The 23,805-nt window shown below is 40.0% G+C and overlaps 1 protein-coding gene across 3 annotated transcripts in view; it reads right to left on the reverse strand.

The window, feature by feature from the left end:
• The window catches only part of GLS (glutaminase), a 78,236-nt gene extending 70,335 nt beyond the window's left edge, over positions 1 to 7,901 (reverse strand). For all 3 annotated transcript variants that reach the window (XM_060152424.1, XM_060152425.1, XM_060152427.1), the window contains exon 1: positions 7,252 to 7,901. In XM_060152424.1, the coding sequence (XP_060008407.1) occupies positions 7,252 to 7,679 (428 nt within the window). In that variant the 5' untranslated portion in view covers positions 7,680 to 7,901. The remainder of the gene's footprint in view (positions 1 to 7,251) is intronic.
• Positions 7,902 to 23,805: the final 15,904 nt, after the last annotated feature.

The raw sequence follows: 23,805 nt of genomic DNA on the forward strand, positions 1-23,805 counted from the left end.
AATTTTTTTTTAAAGCTAAGGGGAATTAGATACAGAAGGTGAAAGTGAGGGAAAATAGCTAAAGTGGGGACATGGAGGCCAAGAACAAAATGTAGCAACTGATACAAAATACGAAAATCCACAGAAGAACAAACCATTCAAAACAGAACCAATCAGAGTATGAGAGAAAACCTTACACAAATAAATACATTTTAGTGCAGGGGCCACTAATAGCAAACTACCGCAATGGCCACAGGTTTTTGTAAATCAAGTTCTATTGCCTACTCATTTACCTATTGTCTATGGCTTCTTCACTACAACAGCTAATCTGAATAATTTTAACAGACCAGATAGCTTGTGAAGCCCAAAATATGTACTATTTGACCCTTCAGAGAAAAAGTTTGCCAATACTTGTCTTAGAACATAACTGTATTTTAGCACAGTACAGTAACACCCCCTTACAGTAAACCTAAGTTGAACAAGAAATGTTAAACTCTATATTTTATAATATAAATTTTAATATGGCAGAAAAATAGGCAACATTTTCTAAGGAGACTTACGCCAAAAACAGTTTAGAAATTAAAAAGTTTGATGTTTGAGGATAAAAGAGAATACAACTAGATAATGCCGATAAATAGCTGTATAAATCCATTCATAAACTTTTTCATAACTTTTTTCAATGTGAGGATGCTTACCGTTATACATACTAAAAACAGGCTATTAGGATAGCAGACTAGGACAGTAAGGTAGAGATTTACAAATTTTAAATTTAACAGATGTGTTTTCTCTGATGACAGAGAAAATATTTGTACCTTTTTAGGAATCTAGGCTAACAAAACAAACTGAGGTGTAGAAAGATTTATTCACTAATATTTTTGGCACAGTATTATACTTATTAGAGAAAAGTGGGGAAAAATTTGTGGTCCACATAAGTGGAATGGTTAAGTCAGTTATGGTACATCCACATGAGAATTTCTTATTCAGTAATATAAAATGAATACATATAACTTTTTAGGGATATAGGAGAATAAAATGTTAAGTCATGCCGCAGAGTGGCTGGGCCCGTGAGCCATGGCCGCTGAGCCTGCGCGTCCGGAGCCTGTGCTCCGCAACAGGAGAGGCCACAACAGTGAGAGGCTCGTGTACCGCAAAAAAAAAAAAAAAAAAAAGTAAAGCCTAGACACAAGAAGCTGAAACTCAAGTAGACTAAACTTCAGGATCTCGTTCATGCTCCTTCAGTGAATTACATCTAAGTATTAATTAAGAGCTTGCAGTTTATTACAGATTATGTCCAGATATTATCAATAGCTAAATAGATACATGTGGTTTAAAATAAACATTAGGCAGCAAAAAATTTTATGATGTATGTTATGGCTGGCCATTCAAACAAAACTCAAACTCACTGATAACTGTAATCTAGAATAGAATTTTAATTTTGAGGAAATCGCAAATAAGATGACTGACGGGTTCACTGAGAAGCCCCACACCCAAAATTAAATGTATTTTCAATCTTGATTTTAGTTTAAGTGAATTGTAAACATGTTCACTTTTACAAATTAAAAGCAAATGCATTATTAAAGGATCATAACAGAATCTGTCCCCTATTTCAACACAGGTTCTTTATATTCCAAAATATATTATCTATATTTCCCAAATACTGCTTCAACCTCGTTATCAGTACTATTCTATACAATAGACCTAATTCAATGTTGCTGAAATACTTAAGTACTTAATCTTTGAAATTCAATTTGCACAGCATGTGGGGTAACGATTCTTTCCCCCTTGATTTCCATTGATTGTGACCACCTAGAGGGATGGGATAGGGAGGGTGGGAGGGAGACGCAAGGAAGAGATATGGGAACATATGTATATGTATAACTGATTCACTTTGTTATAAAGCAGAAACTAACACACCATTGTAAAGCAATTATACTCCAACAAAGATGTTAAAAAAAAAAAGAATATGAACTACCAAAATAAAATCATATTATCTGAAGCTAGCGGAAATCATTTTTGTTTGCACCTTCTCTTTTAATATATTTGTAACTATATAGATGAGCAAACATACAATTACTGCATCATGGGTATGCAGTTTTTAACAGATACTACCAAACTGCCTTCCAAAACAAGTGAATTTATACTTCCATCAGCAACTTAAGAGTTCCTATTTCCTATACCCTTGGCATCACTTAATTTAACATCTGCCAATCTGACAGGGGGAAAATGATCTTATTTTAATGAAATACTTTCAATGTTGTATCCTGTACGAATTACCTATTTTCTAAAGAGCATACACATGCTGATACTTTCTAAGCATGGTCCTTCTTTCTCTTTCCCTTTCTAATTAAAAAATAAAATGCCCAAACAAAAAGTAACTTAAAAATACGTGTCCTCTTCCCCACCTGCCAACGCTTCCCAGAGATCCTTCACTAAGACAGAATATACACTTCTGGGTTTTACAGAAATGAAGTGTGGCATTCTTGAGAGAGAAGAGACAGTGTGATAAAAACGTTCATGTTGGGCAATAATTGGCCTAAAATAAAGGTTAATCAAGAATCTCAAATGCTACATAGCACTTTTTGATATAATGCTCATCCCAGTCCATACTGGTTTTCTGGAAGTAGTATTTTGAAATTAAAACTCTATAATTAATCTTGAAACAACATGCAAAATAGATTGAAATGAGACAAAAGAATGGATATGGGGGTACAGATTTTAAATCTGAAGTCATCAGATATGTGGAGATAAATATGAGAACAAAGCTTGGATGAAAGATGAACTATTATCTACACAAAGATTAGAGGATATGCCATGGAGAAGGTAGACAAATGGGAAAGAAGCAAAGGCCTCTCAGCCTCAGGGTTTACCCAGTGAGCAAATCCAAAAAGAGCCACAGAACAAGAGAGAACAATTTAAAAAATGAAGAGATGCTATAAAGCACAGGAAGCTCAGCTCAGCAGTCTGTGACGACCTAGATGGGTGAGATGTGGGGGCTGGGCTGGGAGGTGATACAGGCATACGTATAGCTGATTCACTTCATCGTACAGAGAAAACTAACACAACATTGTGAAGCAATTATATTCCAAAAAAATACTACTAATAAAATAAAATCTGTGAGGAAAATAAAATAAAATAAAAAATGAAGAGAGCCATGCAAAGTGGTTTCCTAAATGATGGAATAATAATAACAAAATTAAATAAGAGCACTGCAGGGAAAACTGAGCAATGAACATTATATTTTTCTGTAAGATATTTAGGACAGTAGTAAAATCTTAACCTTAACCAGTGACCTAAACCAGAATTGAAGTTGGTTGAAGGAGATGGCTAGGATGACGGTGGTTCAAAGAGTCTGACTATGGAAAAAGATAAGAAGATAACTCACTTACATCGTACCTCCTTCCAGAATATAATATGGTATGGTTAGTAAAATATAAAGTAAGACCAAGGGAAGGAGGAAAAGCAAATATCCCAGCCACATGAACTAATAAAATTGCTATGGTTAAGTATTAAATTCACTCTGAGCTTATTGGTAAGCAGGGCAAAAAAGTAAACAGTGCGTATCACATTTTCACAGAAGTACAACGATCTCTCAAGAGAAATTTTTTCTGGAAACCAAAAAAAAAAAAGAAATTTCTCATTTGAGCCTAAAATTCAAAGGCTAATGTCCTTGTAAGGTTTTACAAAAAATGAAGCAATTTTTTAAAATGAGAAATTATAGAGTATTTAACAAATGCCAAATATTGTCCCAATATGCCTTTTACAAAATGTTAACTCATTTAATTTTCACGTGGCTATTTCTTTTAATAATCATCTATAGAACCTGGCAGAAACCTGAGTGCTGGCATTCCAGGTGGCTTGATGATTCAGGGATGACCTATGCTTTGGAAGCTGAGCATAAGAAAGGATAACAGGATCAGCTGGAACCTTACCTCCCAGAATAAAAGAAATGTTTACCACATAAAGTCAAAATGGATGAAGTCAAGGGAAGAAAGCTACACCTAAAAACAAGATCATTCAGGAAATAAACCTTTAACCAGATTAAAAATTTTTTTCACAATCTTGAGGCCAATGCTCTTAATTTTATAATGTAATTTGGATATAGCTGGGGTTCACTCCTGAAATCCTTGATTGAAAGCTCTCAGGTTTTTCATATACCTAGATTGCTCCTAAACCCATCTAGCTATTGCTCCAAACTTTGGTGGCAAAAACAGACTCCTTCGAACTAAGGTAAACAAGGTTTTGTTATTGGCCATTCAAACTCCCAGGGCATCTGAGCAAATATTCGTTTTTTAAAAAAATTTTTTTAACGTTTATTTTATATATTTAATATAATTATATTTAATACTTTTATTAATTTTAATATACTGAGGGTTTTTTGGTTTTTGGTTTTTTTAAACATCTTTATTAGAGTATAACTGCTTTACAATGGTGTTAGTTTCTGCTTTATAACAAAGTGAATCAGCTATACATATATCCCCATATCTCCTCCCTCTTGCGTCTCCCTCCCACCCTCCCTATCCCACCCCTCTAGGTGGTCACAGAGCACCGAGCTGATCTCCCTGTGCTATGCAGCTGCTTCCCACTAGCTAGCTATTTTACATTTGGTAGTGTATATATGTCCATGCTATCTCTCACTTTGTCCCAGCTTACCCTTCTCCCTCCCAGTGTCCTCAGGTCCATTCTCTATGTCTGCATCTTTATTCCTGTCCTGGCCCTAGATTCTTCAGAACCTTTCTTTTTTTAGATTCAATATATATGTGTTAGCTTACGGTATTTGTTTTTCTCTTTCTGACTTACTTCACTCTGCATGACAGACTCTAGGTCCATCCACCTCACTACAAATAACTCAATTTCGTTTCTTTTTATGGCTGAGTAATATTCCATTCTGTATATGTGCCACATCTTCTTTATCCATTCATCTGTCTATGGACACTTAGGTTGCTTCCATGTCCTGGCTATTGTAAATAGAGCTGCAATGAACATTGTGATACATGACTCTTTTTGAATTATAGTTTTCTCAGGGTATATGACCAGTAGTGGGATTGAGCAAATATTCTTGAAGGATTCCCTCACTAAACAGGTTTTATTGGGGGGGGCTGGGAGGGACAGGATGGGACATTTTTTATGTAGAGTTGTCAATAAGTATTAGACAAAACAGTGTTTCAAAGTTATTGCTAAGAAATGATTTCTTATTTTGACAGCAATGGAGCTAGAAGCTTCTGGGAAACATGTAAATCACAAAAGCAGCTCAATTTTCTATCTGACAGAAGGGGAAAAAAGAGGGATACAAGAGCCACTGAAGAGACAGAATGCAAGGCATCTTTTCAATAGAAGGCTGTTCCCATCATATAACCTTTAAGGACAACTTCTAAATGCTAGTAACCTCATTTTTCAATTCTGGGCACCTGTACTTAAACTTGTTACATGCCTGGTAATTCAGATGATGTTAAAAGTAAGGTAAGTGAGTACCAAATGAAATTAAGCATACACATTCGAAGAACCTAGGGGCAAGACGGGAATAAAGACACAGACCTACTAGAGAATGGACTTGAGGATATGGGGAGGGGGAAGGGTAAACTGTGACAAAGTGAGAGAGTGGCATGGACATATATACACTACCAAACGTAAAATAGATAGCTAGTGGGAAGCAGCCGCATAGCACAAGGAGATCAGCTTAGCACACAGGGAGATCAGATCGGTGCTTTGTGACCACCTAGAGGGGTGGGATAGGGAGGGTGGGAGGGAGGGAGACGCACGAGGGAAGAGATATGGGAACATATGTATATGTATAACTGATTCACTTTGTTATAAAGCAGAAACTAACACACCATTGTAAAGCAATTATTCTCCAATAAAGATGTATTAAAAAAAAGCATACACATTCTAGTCTCTCAAGAACATTAAAGAGGCAGAAATTTGACAAAAATCTAGCTTTTTAGAATGTGAACACATTTGAGTCATCCAACTGAAGATGTTAAATGACCTGCCACAGTCATAGGCTACTTTGTGGCATAAAACCATTATCACAGGATATCACAAATTTTGCTCATCACCAAGTGATTTTTTTTTTTAAATAACATTTTTCAGTCTGGGAAAACAACTTTAGCTTGGAACGTTTTAGGAAGGTGCCAATTTCAATTACAGGAAACATTAAGCCAGGTCTGAGACTGAAAGTATAAGAATCACACTTTCAGTTTGACTTATGATACTATGGGGCTGGAAAAAGCAATGTAAGTAGAAGGGAAGCAAAACAGGTCACATAACGTCAGTGCAAAGTCAGAAAAATAGCAGGATATAAAGAAAGCAGGCAGGTAAATTTTTACCTACAGTGAGAAAAAGTTTGCGTCCATTTATATTAACTCAAGACAAATATCCTCTCATACTGCGTAGGAAAAACCAATTTTGTTTTAAAACTCAACTGCTGTGCGGAATAGATGAGTTAACACCCTATCACAATTTATTTAATCCACAAACGCTACTTAAGTCGGGTTTTTTCTGAGTTAGTGTTTTACCCGTCACATTTCATCTTGGCTATTTTGAGTTGTATTTTCAAAAATTCGCCCATCTTGTGGAAGATGTCAGACAGGCCAAAGCTGGTCCTCAGTGCCAACAGGTGGTCTGTACTGCGTGCCCTGTCTTCTCGGCCACATGACCCTTTTCCTCCTAATCTCCTTTCGGAAACGTTATTTCCGGTGCCCCAGATGGCTCTACACACGCCTGAAGAAGCCACTCCAGAAATATTCAGAATACTCTGCTACGTTAGGCTTCCAAAGAGACGGTGGCAGAGATCGAAGGAGGGCAGGCAGAGAGGAAACTCGAGCCTAGAAAAGCAACGAGTCAGGAAGGCACACGCTTTGCCCATCGCCCGACTCCTAAATGTCACTCGGTGATGTTCGTGGGGCACCACCCACCAAGAGCTGGGCGGGCGGCCAGGCACTGCAGCCCGGAGCCGGGGCGCTGAGCACGCGGCGTGGGCCGGGCTGCCACAGCTCCAGCGTGGTGGGGGGTAGGGGGGTGGCAGGCTGGCCCCTCTGGCCCCTTGGCTGCTCCACCCGGCGGCGGGGAAGGGAAGTGAGGGCCGAGCGAGGGGCTCAGGCGGGGAAGGCGCGGGCGGGGCCGGGCCTAATCACATGGCGCAGACTGCGCAGGCCGCCCGGCATCTCTTTCTTTCTCCTTCTCGAACCTCCGCTCCCATCCCTCCCCACCGCAGGCCCCTCCCGGGCCCGGGCCCCACGCGGGACAAGGCCTCCTGCGCCTCGCGGAGACACTCACTTTTCGCCTGAAACCACCAGCTCCTTGCCCTCGCTGTTGCCGATCCCGTCTGTCTCCCCCGAGCCGTCCTTGGGGCCGGACGCCGGCGGGGCCGCGGGCGGCGACGCCCCGGGCTGCGGCTGCTGCGGAGGCGGCGGCGGCTGCTGCTGCGGCTGCTGCGGAGGCGGCGGCGTGCCCCCCTTGCCCAGCTCCTGCAGGATCTCTGAGGGGGAGCTGGACAGGCCCCTCACGAGGGGTCCCGCCGGCCGGCCGCCCCCGCCCCACCACGGGTAGAGCCGCGCGGCGGCCGCCTGGCCAGCTCGTCCCCCGCCCCGGGGGCGCCGGCACAGGGTGGCGAGGGGCTGCGCCCGCCTCAGAACCGCGCAGGCGTCGGCGGGCGGGCGAAGGAGCAGGTCCCGCAGCATCGCCGAGCCTCGCAGCCGCATCATGCCGCCGGGTCCGTCAGTGCCCGCTCAACAGGGGAGGATGCTCCGGACGTGGGCGGCCGCTCTCCTCCGGGAACTTGGTCTCCGGCGGGACGGCCAGAGGGCAAAAGAGGGCAGGGACAGTGAGGTGGGTGTGGTCCCTGCTGCGGCTCTCACAGGGGCCGCCGCCGCCGCCGCTACTGCCGCTGCTGCTGCTTCTGAGGCTGCCCGCAACTACTTCTCACACCGCGGTGGACTCCGCACTGAGGCTGAGACGCAGGGGCGGGCCCGAGACATTCGGCGCTCACCCTCCTAGGGGCGGGAGGACGCCGGCGGCCTGCCCCTTTCGCCTGCTCCGATTAGCTCAGATCACCGACCTCGCTTCTGATTGGTGACTGGAGCAGTCAAATTTCTCTCGGCGCCCGGTGCGCGGAGAGTGGTGCGGAATACTGGCGGGGGACTGGCGGGGGACTGGGGGGAGGAGTCAAACTGACGTGTGAGGCGGGGGAGCCAGGCAGGGCTCCGGAGTAGCCCCTTTTCTCTCGCTTCGTCAGCACCGAGAGTGCTCTCGTTGGGAACTGGGCCTTAGTGGTCTCGTCATTTACGAAGCGGATGGGCTCCTGGACTCTGGGGCCTCGAACTGTCTCGGAGACTGATTGGCAAGAGCCCCTGCCGCCCAGGGGCCGACGGTCAGGGGCCTTGGCCGGGGCTGGAATTTGGCCGTCGGAGCTCGGCTGGTCAAAGCTTGCCGCTGGTCCCCGGCTATCCGGTAAGGGCGTGTGGCGACGCCTCTGAGGGCCGCGGACCCGCGGCGGCAGCCCCAGACGAGCTTGTCCCTCTCCCAAATGTTACGTTTACTTGAAACTTTCCATGGTTGGCGACTGCCCAGATGTGAAGTGTTTTGGAAAAAATGAGCAAAATCCTTTCAGCTATGCGACTTAGCCATTCGGAGGATTGGAATTCGGGGGACCGCAAAGAGACAGGGGGAAATTCCAGAACACGACAGCTTTCCTTTTTAAAAATTGCTTTTTAAAATGCAAAATTGTAGACACTCTCCTACTTTAAAGCTGCTTCATTGTTGTAAAATAGAAGCATACGGATACTGGTTCTCTAAATCGTTTTCAGCCTAGTATCACTTTATCCATTTATCCTTTTGGACCTGTAGGAAAAGAGTTCCAAGGAGGTGATAAACTCTGAATTTTTCTTTGAGCCTACATGTACAGTCCACTCCACGCCAAAAAAACAAACAAAAAAACGAAAACCACAGACTTTAGATGATATCCTGAAGCAATTAGGTTTTAATGCATGGATTCACAAAGGTTACTGGGATAACTTTTATGAAACGGGAAGGGTGTGTGTCAGGTGCATCGTTAACTGATCATCGGATTTAGTAATCATCATCTTAAAATATTGCACTAGATTAGTAATTAGGAAATCTGGTTGTACCTACAGGTTATGTGACCTTTGGCATGTCACAGGCTTGCCATGTTTAAGTTTTTTCTATCTACTCTTTAACCAGAAGAACATGGAAAAAGCTGTATGTGTAGAGCACTTAACCACATTTTTTTAAGTTAAGACAATTGCAAATTATTTAGAGGGCTTTTATTACTACTTAATGTTACCTGTCACTAAAATTTGATAAAAGTCAAAGTAACAATATATTCAGGAAAAGGAACATTAAGTTTTGGAGGAAAGGTGACATACTACGTTTGCCTAGCATTTCCAGTCTGACTTACCAAAGACATAAACCTGAATATTGTTCCATCTCTTCGATATAACTAGTTAAAGGACTGCCTCCTTTCTCTCAGCCACATACAATCTATTGACAAATCCAATTATTATTTTCCTCCTGCTTTTTCTCTTGGTTTCTCTAATTTTCCTATGAAAATTCTTTCTAGTGTTTAAGGGTTTAAATACTTTATAGTATACTTAACAAATGTAGAAAATAAACCTAGTAAAAGATAATTTTTTAGAGTTTCTACTTTCAAGGATGAGCTGGTGAGAATGGACTGATGTTAATCCTGACATTTAGAAGGACTTCGAGTCTGCTGAAATTTAACCCCTTGTTTGAGAAGACCAATAAAAAGTTAGCAAATTGAAACTACTATAAATTGAATTAAAATGTGACTCATTAATACTTTAATTTGATTATTTTCTTCATCTTATATAATTTTTTAAATCTTTAGTGATTTTTTAAATCAAATACAACTTTGGAACTATGAGTTGGAGTTAATTACCATTTCCATTAGGTTAATTATTCACCTGTTGAGTCATATAATCATATAAAATAAAGTCTATCACTGTACAAGCATTTTATACACATACAATAGTCTACCAAAATTCCTACAAATAGAAAATGGCTCTTCAGATTAACATGTGGCTGGGTTGTCAGAGCTGCTCTTAGACTTCCTCTTTGCTACTAGATACGTGCAGCTATCCTACAATAGGTTGTGGTCTCATAGCCATTGAGAAGGTAGTCAATCATAGAAAGGAAAAATTGGAATTTTTGCACTTCGTATTTATTCTAACTAGAAGAACAGTTCCTGAGCTTCTGTGTTCTTTTGAAGATTAGAAAAGGCTGATGTTTCAAGATGGTAATGTAACCTATATATAAGTTCCAGATCTTGCCCTTCATAAAAACTAAAAGGGTATTATCACAAAAACTAAATAGAAAATAATTTTCCTTTGACTAACAGCTTAAAAGAGTTGCCTAAGTTTTTTAGGTTTGTTGGTTTGTTTGAAATTCTTCTGTTTAGAGACTACTACTTCCCTTTCTTTTCTTGGTTTCCTGCTTCAACTGGCCAACTTCCTAGCCTCACTGATAAACCCTGCCAAACATAACTTATTTTTCCAAAGCTGAATTTAGATCTTTATTAAAGTATTATAAATCCCTCATCTATAAAATGGGGATAATATTGGTATCATATCTCATAGGGTTGTTGTATTAAATGAATCAATACATGTAAAGCACTTGGAACAATGCTAGTTGCATTCTGTAAGTGTTAGCTATAATTATTATTTTTCCATGAGTGAATAAATTTTGTTGTGCAATGATTAGTTGCCACATCTATTATTGAAAAGGAAAACTGGGAATTGTTTTAAACCATCTAATCATAAAATAGCATTTAAGAAGAAGCTAGCTCCCTAAAATGAGATCATTTTCTTCATTTTTAGAAAACAAACCAATAATTTCCAAAGTATCTTAAAACAGAGAGAGACTGCTGCAAAGACAGTCAGATTAAGCAAAGCTGGGCTCAATGCCCAACGTACAAGCTACTTACAAATAACTAAAAAAAAAAAGTAGTAAACAAAGAATTGCTAGACAAAAAAAAAAAGCTGGCCTGGATATACATGTCACATACAATTAAAGCTAAAAATCTATCCTTTGCCATCTATGTAAAGTAAAATGAACTTCTGTTCCTTGCAACATCACACAAAAATGGCAAGAGAGATTTTAATCACATCTGAAGAGACTATTTGCATGGTCTCATTTAAAATACTAACCATATGAAATTGTTTTTGAGGGTCCCCTGATGGCTGGGATGGAAGTGCAGTGGTGATCAGTCATTTTTCTTCATTCAGAGTGATACGGTAAAGATTTCAGTTAGTTCAGTTTATAAATTAATATTGTTTAGACTTAGATCACAATTACATGCATGGGGCCTCCAGATATTTATTGATTTTTCAAAGTGATTTTAATTTTTTTGTAGATTCATAGAAAATATTAAATTGGACTAAATCCCATCCTAGATATCAGAAGGTCTTACTTGTATATTAGCAAAACCTAAAAAAGTTTTGATTTTACAAGTATCCTAAAAGTCAGTCAAAAGGATACCTATTTGACTATGAAAACAACCTCTGTGGTAGATTGTATTACTGTTCCCAAATATTTTTGTCCCTCTCAATGGGAGGTCTTTAATTCCTCACCTTGTTAAATGGCAGGCTTGGCCTTATGCCTTTGTTCAACGAAATGTGAATGGAAGTAACGTAGGCCACTGCTGAGCAGATAATGTGAGTCATCACTTGGTTCTATCATCTCTCTTTTCCTTTTGGTACATGAACAGCAGTTTCCAAAGACGGGATGATTCCTTTACCTGGGTCCCAGATTGATGGAACAAAGCTGAAGATGACTGTGATTGACAAACAGCATGAAGAGAAATAAACCTTACTGTAAGTAATCTCAACTTGGGCATTATTACCATAGAATGACTTAGGTTGACTGATATATCATCCAACTTGTGAAAATTTGGCAGCCATGAGACAAATATTGATAACAAAGAGTATTTGAGAACTCTGAAAGATAGGCAGTCATCTAGAGCAGTGGTCCCCAACCTTTTTGGCACTAGGGACTGGTTTCTTGGAAGACAGTTTTTCCATGTGTGCGGGGGGTCGGGGGGAAGGTTCAGGTGGTAATGTGAACGATGGAGAGTGATGGGGGGCGGCAGATGAAGTTTCGCTCGCTCACCTGCCGCTCACCTCCTGTGCGGCCTGATTCCTAACAGGCTGTGGACCAGTACCTGTCTGCAGCCTGCGGGTTTGGGACCCCTGCTCTAGAGCAGTTGAAACTGAGAACCACTGAGAGGACAGTCAGAATAGGCATATTCAGAATAGGCATTCTCTTTCAGGGATGATTAAAACCAAAGTTCAGCTAGGAGATGTTTGATGTAAATATATATTTGGACACTTTGGGGAAAATTAACAGTGGTTTGAAGTATGAGCTCCATATCAATTATGCTATGTTGGTTTTATGCTCTGAAATCTAATGTTGGTTCCACATCTGAAATTTGTCACATTTTCTAAGCCCTGGAAAAGAAAAATGAACCTGGACTTTTGTCACTTTATGCTCATCAAATGGTAAGATCATATTACCAGTTTGGAAAACAGTTACTGAACTCTGCTGAAATCACTGTTTATGAAGCTAAATCCAAAATTCAGACATTTGGGAAAAAAGCATCAGAGTCCACAGCAATATATTTTGATGTTCTGGGATGAAGAGAAATCAGTATTCATTCTCTGTAAAGAGCAGGTTCCTTCAAATAATCTTTACTTTTCAAGCATCTGACATTTACAGTTAGCATGTGAGTCCCTCTGTCTAATTATAAGTCGCAAGAGGCAACTCTACAAAAGAAAGGTTGACCTATGATAGCTCTGCTTCTCATAGTGACAACACCATGTGGTATGTTCTGACGCAGAGCTTTATTCATATGCACCCCAGATAGTACAACAAACGAACGGTGTGACGTATAAAAAAATCTCTGTAGAAACAATCTAAACGTTTATCAGTAGGAGAATGGATTAAAATAATGTGATATTTCTACATAATGAGATAAAATATATTATTTAAAATGAATGACCCCCAGTATCATGTATTAAAGTGGATAAGTTTCAAAAACAAATTACAGATGGATATGTATTTTATGATACCATGATTATAAAATTGTAAAACGTGCAAAACAATATATTATTTATAGATGTATACATATATGGTTTCAAAAGTTTCAAATGTGCATAAGAATGATAAACATCTAATTCAGTGCAGTGGTTATTATCTCTGGGTATGTAAAATGGGGAATGGGATTGAAGAAATGTACAAAGAGCTTCAACTGTAATGAATGAACTGTCTGTAATGACTGAATTTTTAATTTAATTTAATTTATTTTTGGCTGCATTGGGTCTTTGTTGCTGTGCTCAAGCTTTCTCTAGTTGCAGCGAGTGGGGGCTACTCTTTGTTGTGGTACGCAGGCTTCTCTCATTGTGGTGGCTTCTCTTGCTGTGGAGCACAGGCTCTAGGCTCGCCGGCTTCAGTAACTGTGGCACGTGGGCTCAGTAGTTGTGGCTTGCAGGCTCTAGGGTGCAGGCTCAGTAGTTGTGGCACACAGGCTTAGCTGATCCTCAGCATATGGGATGTTCCCAGACCAGGGCTCAAACCCGTGTCCCCTGCATCGGCAGGCAGTTCTTTATTTTTATTTTTTTTTTACTTTTGCGGTATGTGGGCCTCTCACTTTTGTGGCCTCTCCCGTTGCGGAGCACAGACTCCAGATGCACAGGCTCAGTGACCATGGCTCACGGGCCCAGCCGCTCTGCGGCATGTGGGATCCTCCCGGACCGGGGCACGAACCCGTGTCCCCTGCATCAGCAGGCAGACTCTCAACCACTGCGCCACCAGGGACGCCCGGCAGGCAGGTTTTTAACCACTGTGCCACCTGGAAAGTCCCTGTAATGACTGAATTTTTAAATAATAATTTTTAAAATCTGAAGTGAATATGGTACCGCGATAATTGATACACAGGTGTTTGTTATATTCTCTTTTTCTCTGTGGTTGAAATATTTCCTAATTAAAGAAATGCAGCTTTGTTATAATGTTGAAAGCCATTACTTTTCTCTAAAAATTATAAGTGTAGAAAATATTACAAATCCAATATTCAATTTTTAATGTTTCCTTTTAAACCTTTTTTAATTTTGCCTAACCAATGCTGGATGATACAAGTAGTAGGCATATATTTACCTTGTAAATATAGTTCAGGTGTGCAACCAACAAACCCTATCCTTGAACTAAAGGCTTTACAAAAGGTACAAATGACTAATACTTAACTGAAAAACCTATATAAAAAATTATCTGGTTCTTGACTATATCAAACATAAATATGAAAGCAATTCTTTAATTAATACAATATGAATAAAAGTACATCCTTTTTTCCTTTGAATTTAAAGAAGTTATTTATCTTTGTAACATTCCTGTTGGGGACAGGTGTTAATTGTTAAATTTTATGGCTATAGAAATTATAAGTTAATAAGATAACACAGCTAATTAATAATAGAGTTGGCAAAGACATGCCCTCCAGCAAGATGTGGCCCTTGCCCTCATTTCTTTTGAACCATTGAAGAAGTGCCTACAAAAGATATGCTCATTGGTGCAAAAACACCACATGGCTCTTAAAAATCTTTAAGAGTAATTTCCCCAGTGAGAGGCTCCGTAAGTAACTTGAGTAAAGCAGACCAGGTTAATATGTTAGGGAATGATGAAGCCCAGTAAGGTGGAATCGGAATGCTCTGTCTAAAGGGGCAGTAGTTAATCCACTCTAGCCAATTTTAGCTAAGTGGAATGCAGGCACATTTAGATAAACCTTCGGATTCTTTAAGATAATAGAGAAATATTATTTTAAGAAATAAACAAAATTATCTGACTTTTAAATGCAGCTCATTCAATTTTCTTTTAACACTGTGCTAGTCAAACAAAACATCTACAAGAATAATTTGGCGCATGGACCATCATGTTTCCAACTCTGCCCAGAACAATCAGATGATGATAGCAATATAACATTTTTGAGGTTTATCCCTGGAGCAGATTCTACTCCAGACCATTAGTCCTAGCCAGCCATGGAAATTCCATTTCCCTTGAAATTGCTGCAGCTATCTTAGTACCAGGAGAGAGCCAGCCTTAAGGCAAACCCAACACACCAAGGCCAACAGAGTGGAGAGATAGAAAGAATCTGGAATCTCCATGACATTCATGGGCTACTGACTCAACCAACTCTGATGCCTTCCCTCCTTAGTTACATGTGATACATTTCTTTAGTATTTAAACCATCTTGGATCTGGGTTTCCATTAAGACAACCTGACTGATTCAAAATCACATTATAGAAGACTCTTTCTCTGTGTTTATCTTTTTCTTTGCCCTGAGTGCAATTTATCAAACCTTTTTCTCTCTCATTTTTTAACCCCACTAAATTACATTATCTATGTTTTAACCTATTTACATATTATATGACTCCCCCAATTGTTTGGGGGCCATATATGATACCCTTGCATGATTTAAAATAAAGGGATGGAGTTAGAGACAGAGTAAGCATTAAGGAGCCTGCCCCAACCTTCAGTTTGGATCCTGAATCACTTCTATAACTCTAGATTTGCTTCCCTTCTATCCCAACAAAAAATACTGAGACATATTAAGACAACCAACTTTACCTTTTTGCTAAACTAGACTTCTTTACCTGTTTCTGACTGGTTAGTGTTTGAACCTTAACTTGCTGTTATTTATTCTTGCCAAAATGATCAATTTTCCTTGGCTTAACCAACTTTCCTCCTTGGAGTCTTTCCTTATACTATTCTTATCACCTTATATGTCCTAAGCCCCTTTCTCTATCCATCAAAATTCCACTGACCCTTCAAGGTCCCCATCTTATATCTTCATGGTGCTCTCCAATTTCTTACATAATAGCCTTTTGCCTCATAACAAGCCATTTGAGATGGGCAGGTACATACAGTCTTATTTTGCAGGTGAGAAAATTGACACAAACATTAAATAATCTGTTCAACATTTTAGTGAGTTGCCTTAAAAGTACCACATATTTCTTGACTCTACCCTTACTATTACCCCTTACCATTTGCATCTGGATATACCTTCTGTTTCCTAAGAACTCAGCTCAAATATTGTCTCCTCTTCAAAGCCTTCCTTGACCTCTCTGGGAAGAGTTCAAGGGTTCTTTCACTCTATATCAGGGCTTATTTGGTAATATCTTCATTTATTCTATTACTCTAATTATTCATGTTCACCTCTGTCCCAACTGGACAGGATAATTTAAACTTTTTAGCTTTTAACATATCCACTATCATTTTGAATATCATTTTCAATAACATAATTGAGGCTGTTTAATATAACATAGGAGCTTATTAACTAGAAAATAAAAGAAATATATTAGAACAAATAAAACTTTCACAGTTTTATTTGAATCTTGAGTAAATTCCTTCCCTATTATATTATACAAAAAGGAGGATGCTTATTAAAAATTCAAACTGCAAAAGGACTTTATAAGCACCCTGTTTTTTAGTGACTGTCTACCTGTGCCAACCACCGTACGGGAGCTTAGATTACACAGATGAATAAGGCATAGTCTTTTGGTCTAAGGAGATAGATGCAACACAGATACATATAGTCCTAATTAAAATACAGTATTCTGGATGCCATAAATATTATGTATATATGTATATTCAATGGATAAAGATGATATAAAATAAGTTCTTTCAGGGAGATTATGGAATATTCTAGAAAGTAGGTGATATTTGCCAGATAGAAACTCAGGTGTAAGAGGTTAACAAGGGCATTCTGTCAAGAACAAAAAAGAGTGAAGTTAAATGGTAGGTTCAGGTAATTACCAGAGCAATCTGGTGTGGTATTATTAACACTCTCCACTAAATATTTCCAGTCTCCTCCTGTGTAGGACTGTATGTCCCTGCTCCCTAGAAGTTGGATGTATCCATGCAGCTTGCTTTGGCCAGGGAAATGTGATTATAAGCTTAAAAAAACAATGCATAAAAAAAAAAGCCAATGCATAATTTTTTATTATCTCTTTCCCTATGCCATTCTAACTATTAATGCTTAAAGCTGGTGGCTGCTGTCTACCTAGGTCTCTGAGTTCAGAGAAAGAAACTGTTACTTTAAGCTTCTCTGCTTTGGGGGCTGCCCTTTTCTGATTGATCCATCTAATATGAGAGGAAGGTAGGAGAAAGAGCTTTGGATCATAGAGAAGCCAGTCCTACTGGTAGCACATAGAAAGGTCAGCGTATAAAATGACCATTTACCTAAAAGTGTTTGCACAAAATATTTGAATCAGTGAATTCATGTAAACATATTTTATGCTTTTTCAGTTAAATTCCACTTCTGACTAGCTGTTCTTATTTCTGTAACTAACTCTGAAGCTGACAAATGTAATTTGAATCAAGAAATAGGTGTCTTCATAATCTATCTTTACTTAATCTCACAGTTACATAATAATTGACTTATTCCCATCAGTGTTCCAGATGCAGAAAAAAGTATCCAGAGGCATCTGCCACCTTGATATATATTAGCTACACTTGGTGATTAGGACTGGATGCTAGTACATTTCTACTGCAAGAGGCATGGTACAAAGGAAAATGCATACCATTTCGGAGGGGGACAGGCTTATGTATTAATTCCAGCATGGTGTAGTGCCTTCACACAGTACTGTCTTCATGGATTTTACCTCCCAGCTAAAAGTGATTCATTTTAACAGGGGTTTGTAGAAATAATGTCTTAATCCAAGAGAGTGACTAAAATAGTGAGAACTTGACATCTTGTGATAGGCAAAAACAGGAGGACTTTGTGTTAGTTAGCACGTGAGTTTTGCTAACATACTACCTGAAAGGAGGAGCTAAGAAGATAGTATATACTTTATAGGTAAGTTTATAGGCAGAGAAAATGAGGTCTAAAAAGGTCTAGATGTGAAGGGGTATCCTAAGCTGTAAGCACGTAAGGCCAAGGGCCCATGAATAGGTTGGGATACACATCTTAAGACACCAGAAACACTAAGAGGAAAACCAAAGGGAGAGGATGGGGAAAAAGACAATAACTCTGGAGATAAACTTAGTTTCCTTCATAATGTTGTTTTTCCTAAGTAATTTGTGACATAGGCCAAAGGAAATGCCTCAAGTGTTTATACTGGGGATCTGCCCAAATATTGAGAGGAAAATCAAGTCCTTGTACAGTAAGAAATACAATAAATAAATTCTAAGTCTAATTTTGAAGTCTAAATTTGTGGTTCTTTATTAAAAAGTGTAAAAATGTATATGGGTCTCTAAAGTCTTTCTGAACTGAGAGTCAGGCAAGTAGAATTTAGCTTGAGCCTGGCCATTGCATCCCTGGTAGACCTAGGAAGTCCCTTGATCTGCCAGTGCCTCAGTTGCCTCGTGGGAAGATTAGCCTAAGTGACCTTAAATGTGCCACCTGGGTCTGAACTGTGATTCTGAGCACTGGTTACAAGCAGTTGTGGCTTTTATCTAGAGATTATTAGTCACTTACTGATGAAATCTCATGTCTATTTTTTTTCCAACAGATATTATGGGAATTGCAGGTCATACATTATAAATATCAAACAAGGTTACAGAATGTTTCAAGTCCAGTCACCAGACAAGTCACCAGACAAAAGTTATAAGGAGCCTAACATATAGCAGTTTTGCAAGAGCAATGAAGGGTTCACACATCTTTTGCTTAATAATCAAAGATTTTTAAAGGAATGGTATGAGAAGGGACAAAGGCATACACAGCTAAGAACCTCAGGGCCTGGGTAGGAACTTGTCCCAGTGTGTGGAACAGTGTCCCTGTAACCTGGTTGGTACAACTTCAATCTCGATGGATTTTCCCCCGGTGGTAGACATTATCAGAATGTAAAGGCAATTATATTCGAGGGTAATTCATGTACTGTGTAGCCGGCTGACATTCACACTTATGGCAGGGGGCTCTGTAGTCACTCAGTGTGCACGTGCTCACTGTCATTAGAGGCAGCTGTTGGCTCTAAGAGCCCTGCAAACTCCTCCAACAGTCTCCAGGACAGTATTTTGGTGCAAACCTTAGTGTGTGCTTTCAGAGAATCATTAGCGAAAGGAGATAACCAGAAGTAAATAGAAAGCAGGTGGACTGGTACAAATGGTGTTGCAAAAATACTTTTCAAGTCAATTACTGTAGGCTTTTTTTTTTTGTACTTTTTAAGGGGATGGGATATCTAGGCTCCACTTATCTCTAAATAATAAAACTTTTCACTCCTAGCAACCACTTCCTGGAAAACAACCTGACAAAAAGATCAAAACAGTGAAAAGAGGTCTTTCGCATATTTAACAATGATAAGAGAGGTTTTAAGAGCAGAATCCTATAATAGCTCCAATCGTACAGCTATATCCACTATCTCTCAGATGAACAGCCAGGGTCAGGAATACCCTTGCTGAAAAAAAAACATGTATTAACCTTTCTGTGATCACTGCATTCTGGATATGACTATCAACTACCTACAGAATTTTATGAGAAAACAATCATTGGATTTTATTGGCTGTAAAGTAAGCCCTATGCATTCACTGCACAATAATAAAACAAATTGCACTCATTTCCTTGCTTCTCCCTGTGTTATGCTGGGCAGTTTATATAATCTCAAAGGGCCTCTCAGTTCCCTTACTTGTAACATGAAGATGCTAACACCCACTTTGGGGGGGCTGTTGTGAGAATTAAGTGAGTAATGCATGTGTATTGTTCAGGGACAGGCCCACGCAGAAATTCAACAGATGTTAGCTCCTTGTCCCTTGCAGTTCATTTCTATCCAGAAGCCAGAGTGATCTCCTTAAGCTATAAATCAGATCATGTTACTCTCCAGCTTAAAACCGTTAATGGCTTCCCACTACCCTTAGGATAAAATTAAAAATTTGCAATCTTCCTTAGAAGGCCTCCTTGGCTCTACCTAAATTGTAGCTGCATCTTCAGCCAGTCTCCCACTGAGGTTTATGCTCTGGCCACAACTGCCTTCTTTCAGGTCTTCAAATAAGCCAGATGTATCTCATGGCTCCTGCATGATAGTAGTACAAGGGGAGAGTTGGGGGGCTTTATCTTTTAATATTCTATTCATCAAGCCCATCTTTTCTTTGATATGCACAATTGATATTTTAAAAATCTATGTAAAATGCTATGCAAAAACAGCTTGTAGCCCGCCACTCAGAGTCAAATCGCTGCCTCTAAGGTCCTCCTAAATTGTAATTTGGGAACTGTCACTGCTTCTGCACGTGCTGTTCCCTCTGCCTGAAACCCTCACCTTTCATCTTTGTTGCTGATGAAATCTTACTCTTTAGGTCTCAGCTTAAATGTCACCTAGTCAAATATGCTTGCTTGTTAAGAACTCTCATAGCTCTTGTTCTTTTCTTTCAAGAAAATGGATAATCCTGTGTGACTATTTCTCTCCTACTGGACTCTAAGGTTCATAAGGGCCAGGATAGCACGGCTGCTTCATTCAAGGCCATAGTCTGACATAGAGAAGGGATGTGGGAAATGCTTTTTGCTGACGTCAAAGATTTACTAACTAATAAAGTCCACCCAAAGGTATAGCAGAAGGTCTGACCCTGACATGAAAAATTGAAGAGCATTACTCCAGCCAGCCTGATGTCAAATTTTGAGGGTCCTTCTTGAGTCAACATGCAGGAGCAAAAGAGAAAGAAAATGCCTCCATCAAAGACTGTACCTTTGTATCCTGGGCTCTTTCTACTTCCTCTTTAACTCACTTCCTTTCTTTCCTTCTTTTCTCTTCTTTAACTCACTTCCTTCCTTTCCTTCCTTTCACTACACTTCAACAGATGGTTCTGGAGCAAAACTAAACTTTATGTAGAAAGAGGGATTTGAGAAGGAGCAAGTGCAGAGGCCACCAACTATGAACAGAAGAGATAAGCCACGAGTACTGCCTCAAGGCATTCCTTTTCCTGAGCTCTCAGCAGAAAAGACCCTGCCAGGTATTATCTTTGTACCTTGCTTCTAGTCTGTGTCACATGTGCTTTGGATCATTTATCAATGAGCTAAGCTACCTGTTTTAGTTTCCTGAGTTGTGCTTTTGCATAGGTCTCTGAAGAGAACTAGTAATATCCTTTTCTGTTTGGATTCCAGATTTGGCCCCATGTTTGTTTTAGTCATGATAGCACACTTTATAGCCTGCCACCTCTTCCAACAACTCAGGATGCTTTTATAGGAGACGCCGTCTTCCCTCCCTTCCTTCCATGATACTTAATGAAATGTCCCTAAGTGCCAAAGACAGTGATAGGTACTACCCCTTCTGCATTCTCTGGCCTTGGCAGTCTATCTAGATTGACAGTCTCTCCTGCATTTTCTTATCCATTTTGAGTCTTCCCTCCTATCTAGCTTTGATTTTTCTTTAAGGTTCCTCTCCCCAGCCTGGTCTCACATCATCCTTTAGACTATGCCTGTTTGGAAACTCCCAATGTGGAAGGTAGGTCCTAGGGAAGTTCTTGGAGAGATTTCCATGTCTGTGTTTAAATATATATTACCACTTAACCACCCGGTCTGAGGCTCCTCTGAGTGAGGACCCGAGGCCCTTCCTCTGAAGTATGAGAACACAGTGGCATCTGCTTTGTCGGGGCCCTTTGTGTTTTAAGTTTGCTCAGAATTTCTATCCTTCCATTAGTTGAGATGGCCACATATTCTGGTCTTTGTCTCCAAAATTCTACTGTGTGTCTTGCCTGCTGAATAAGATAAACAGAGTCAGAACAGTCATGGTGTCAATGATCTATTTTTTATACTGTATTTCATTTGCTTTCTTTGCCCCCTTCACTCCAACTTCCTATGGCAGTTTTCCCTCGCTACATTAAAAATAGCTTTCTGGAAACTTTCGTGGAAATTCTTGTGTATAATAGTGGAATTTAAGAAATCATCTTCCAGGCAGATATCTTTAAGTTTTATCTTTACAGAGTTTAAGGTTTTGGCATTCAACTGCTTAAACCCCTATAAAGAAATTTCATCCCATAGTGTCTTTGTCTCCTCTAAAAATCACACCCCAGAAGATCTGTCTGTTCCACCCGTAAGTGAGCCCTGCCCTGTCCCGATGTTCCAAACCCTCCCCTTTGGGTTCTAACAGTCACCTCAATTCTCAGGGCACATTCCTCCTCTGCTCCTATTTACAGAAACTACCCACTTCAGTCCTAATCTTGTAAAACCAAGCAAACTGCCCAGGAGATGAGAATGGGGAGAGACCATAGTCTGTAGCCTGTGGTTTTATTTAGTTAGCAAAGACTAACTTCAGAAAGGTGTCAGTGCTTCTAGTCACACATTTTCTACACTTTGGCACAACCCCTCATCTTGCAGGAGCGTCAGTAGGGAGAAAAGAGGCCAAGAAATCTCTCCGTACTGTGCCTAAACACCATGGATTCAGATGTATTATGTCTAGTCCAAAAAAGTACAGAAGTGTAGAATCATAGAGGTGAGAAGGCAGGGACTTGAGAAATATAGCCCACTCCCCTATCTGTTCATTAATCCCTCTAACATTCCTCAAATTGGCCATCCAACCACAGTTTTAAGAAAAAGATTTTTAAAATAATAATGAGCCTAATTCTAAAACCCTAATCAGTATTTCTCAAAGAATGCTTTGCAGACGGCCTGCATCAGAATCACCTGGGTGCTACTGATGGGTCCTTGGGCTCTACCATAGTTGGACAGTATCCTAGACTCGGGGTGGGGTGCAGAAGGAGTCTGTACCCCCAGGTGTTTCTTGTGCATGCTAAAGTCTGAGACCCTGCATTCTAACAGGGATCTGCCAAGGTGGATTTACCAGGGCTGGAGAAAGACTTTTTGTGCCTTGAGTGGAGCAGTCCGTGCCTGCAGGCATTTTCACAAGAATGTGGTAAAACAGCTGCTACAAACCTACCCTCAACATTTTTTTCCACATCACACTCAGGGCAGCCAAGAGCGGTTATGAAGCTGGCAGATGCATAGGTTTCTACTTCCCGATGAAGATGAGGAAAAGAAGCCATTCCCTGTACCAAGGAGAGGGAGACTGAGCAGAACATTAACATCGCACTTAGTGCTGGAAATCATGTTCCAGGCCCTCTGGCAGTATATCTAGGCAACCATACTAAGGGAAAAGGTTTGAACATTAATGACAGTCTGGAGAAACTGCGATTTATAAGGAAGCATAAGTAAATGCATCTAGGCCATGTGGAGCATATCATAGTTTGTTCAAAAAACCAGAACACAGGAAGCGAAAAGGAAAACTATGAAAGTAATTTAGCTACAATTCAAAGTATAGCAAAACAAGCCTTACTAGTTTAACCATTTCAACAAAACAGCATATTTTTAGAGCAAGGAGGGCAGTGCATCTCTCCCTATGGAGGAGGCCCGTGTTGAGCATTCCAGAAAACCACGGAGCCTCTGAGCTCAGTATACAAGGGTCGGCTGTGTTGAAAATGCAAGAGCCAGAAATGACACATACCAAGGAGATGACCAAAAACTGACCAAAAGCTAACCAAGAGAGAACAGAGAAATCCATTCTTCTTTCTCCTACAGAGGAAAAAGTATCACACTACACCTCTCTTAACCTCCTTCCACCTCCCTCCCTGAAGAAAGAGCATTAGACTAGGAATCAGAAAACCTAGATTCTAATCCTGGCTCTGCTACTCTGATTTTAACCACCAAATTTAATATTCCCAGCTCTTCATTTCTTCACCTAGATGTAATAGAATGTCTTGGCTAGAATGTACTTTAAAATTTGTGAACGGTTTTTTGTGTGTTTTTGGTTTCTACAAATAAATATTCATTCATCTTTCATGTAAACTGTTTCTTTGTTTTAGGAAGAAAAAAAACAGAATGGTTTCTTTTAG

The sequence above is a fragment of the Lagenorhynchus albirostris genome, chromosome 6 (genome assembly GCF_949774975.1).
Source record: "Lagenorhynchus albirostris chromosome 6, mLagAlb1.1, whole genome shotgun sequence".
NCBI lineage: Eukaryota > Metazoa > Chordata > Mammalia > Artiodactyla > Delphinidae > Lagenorhynchus > Lagenorhynchus albirostris.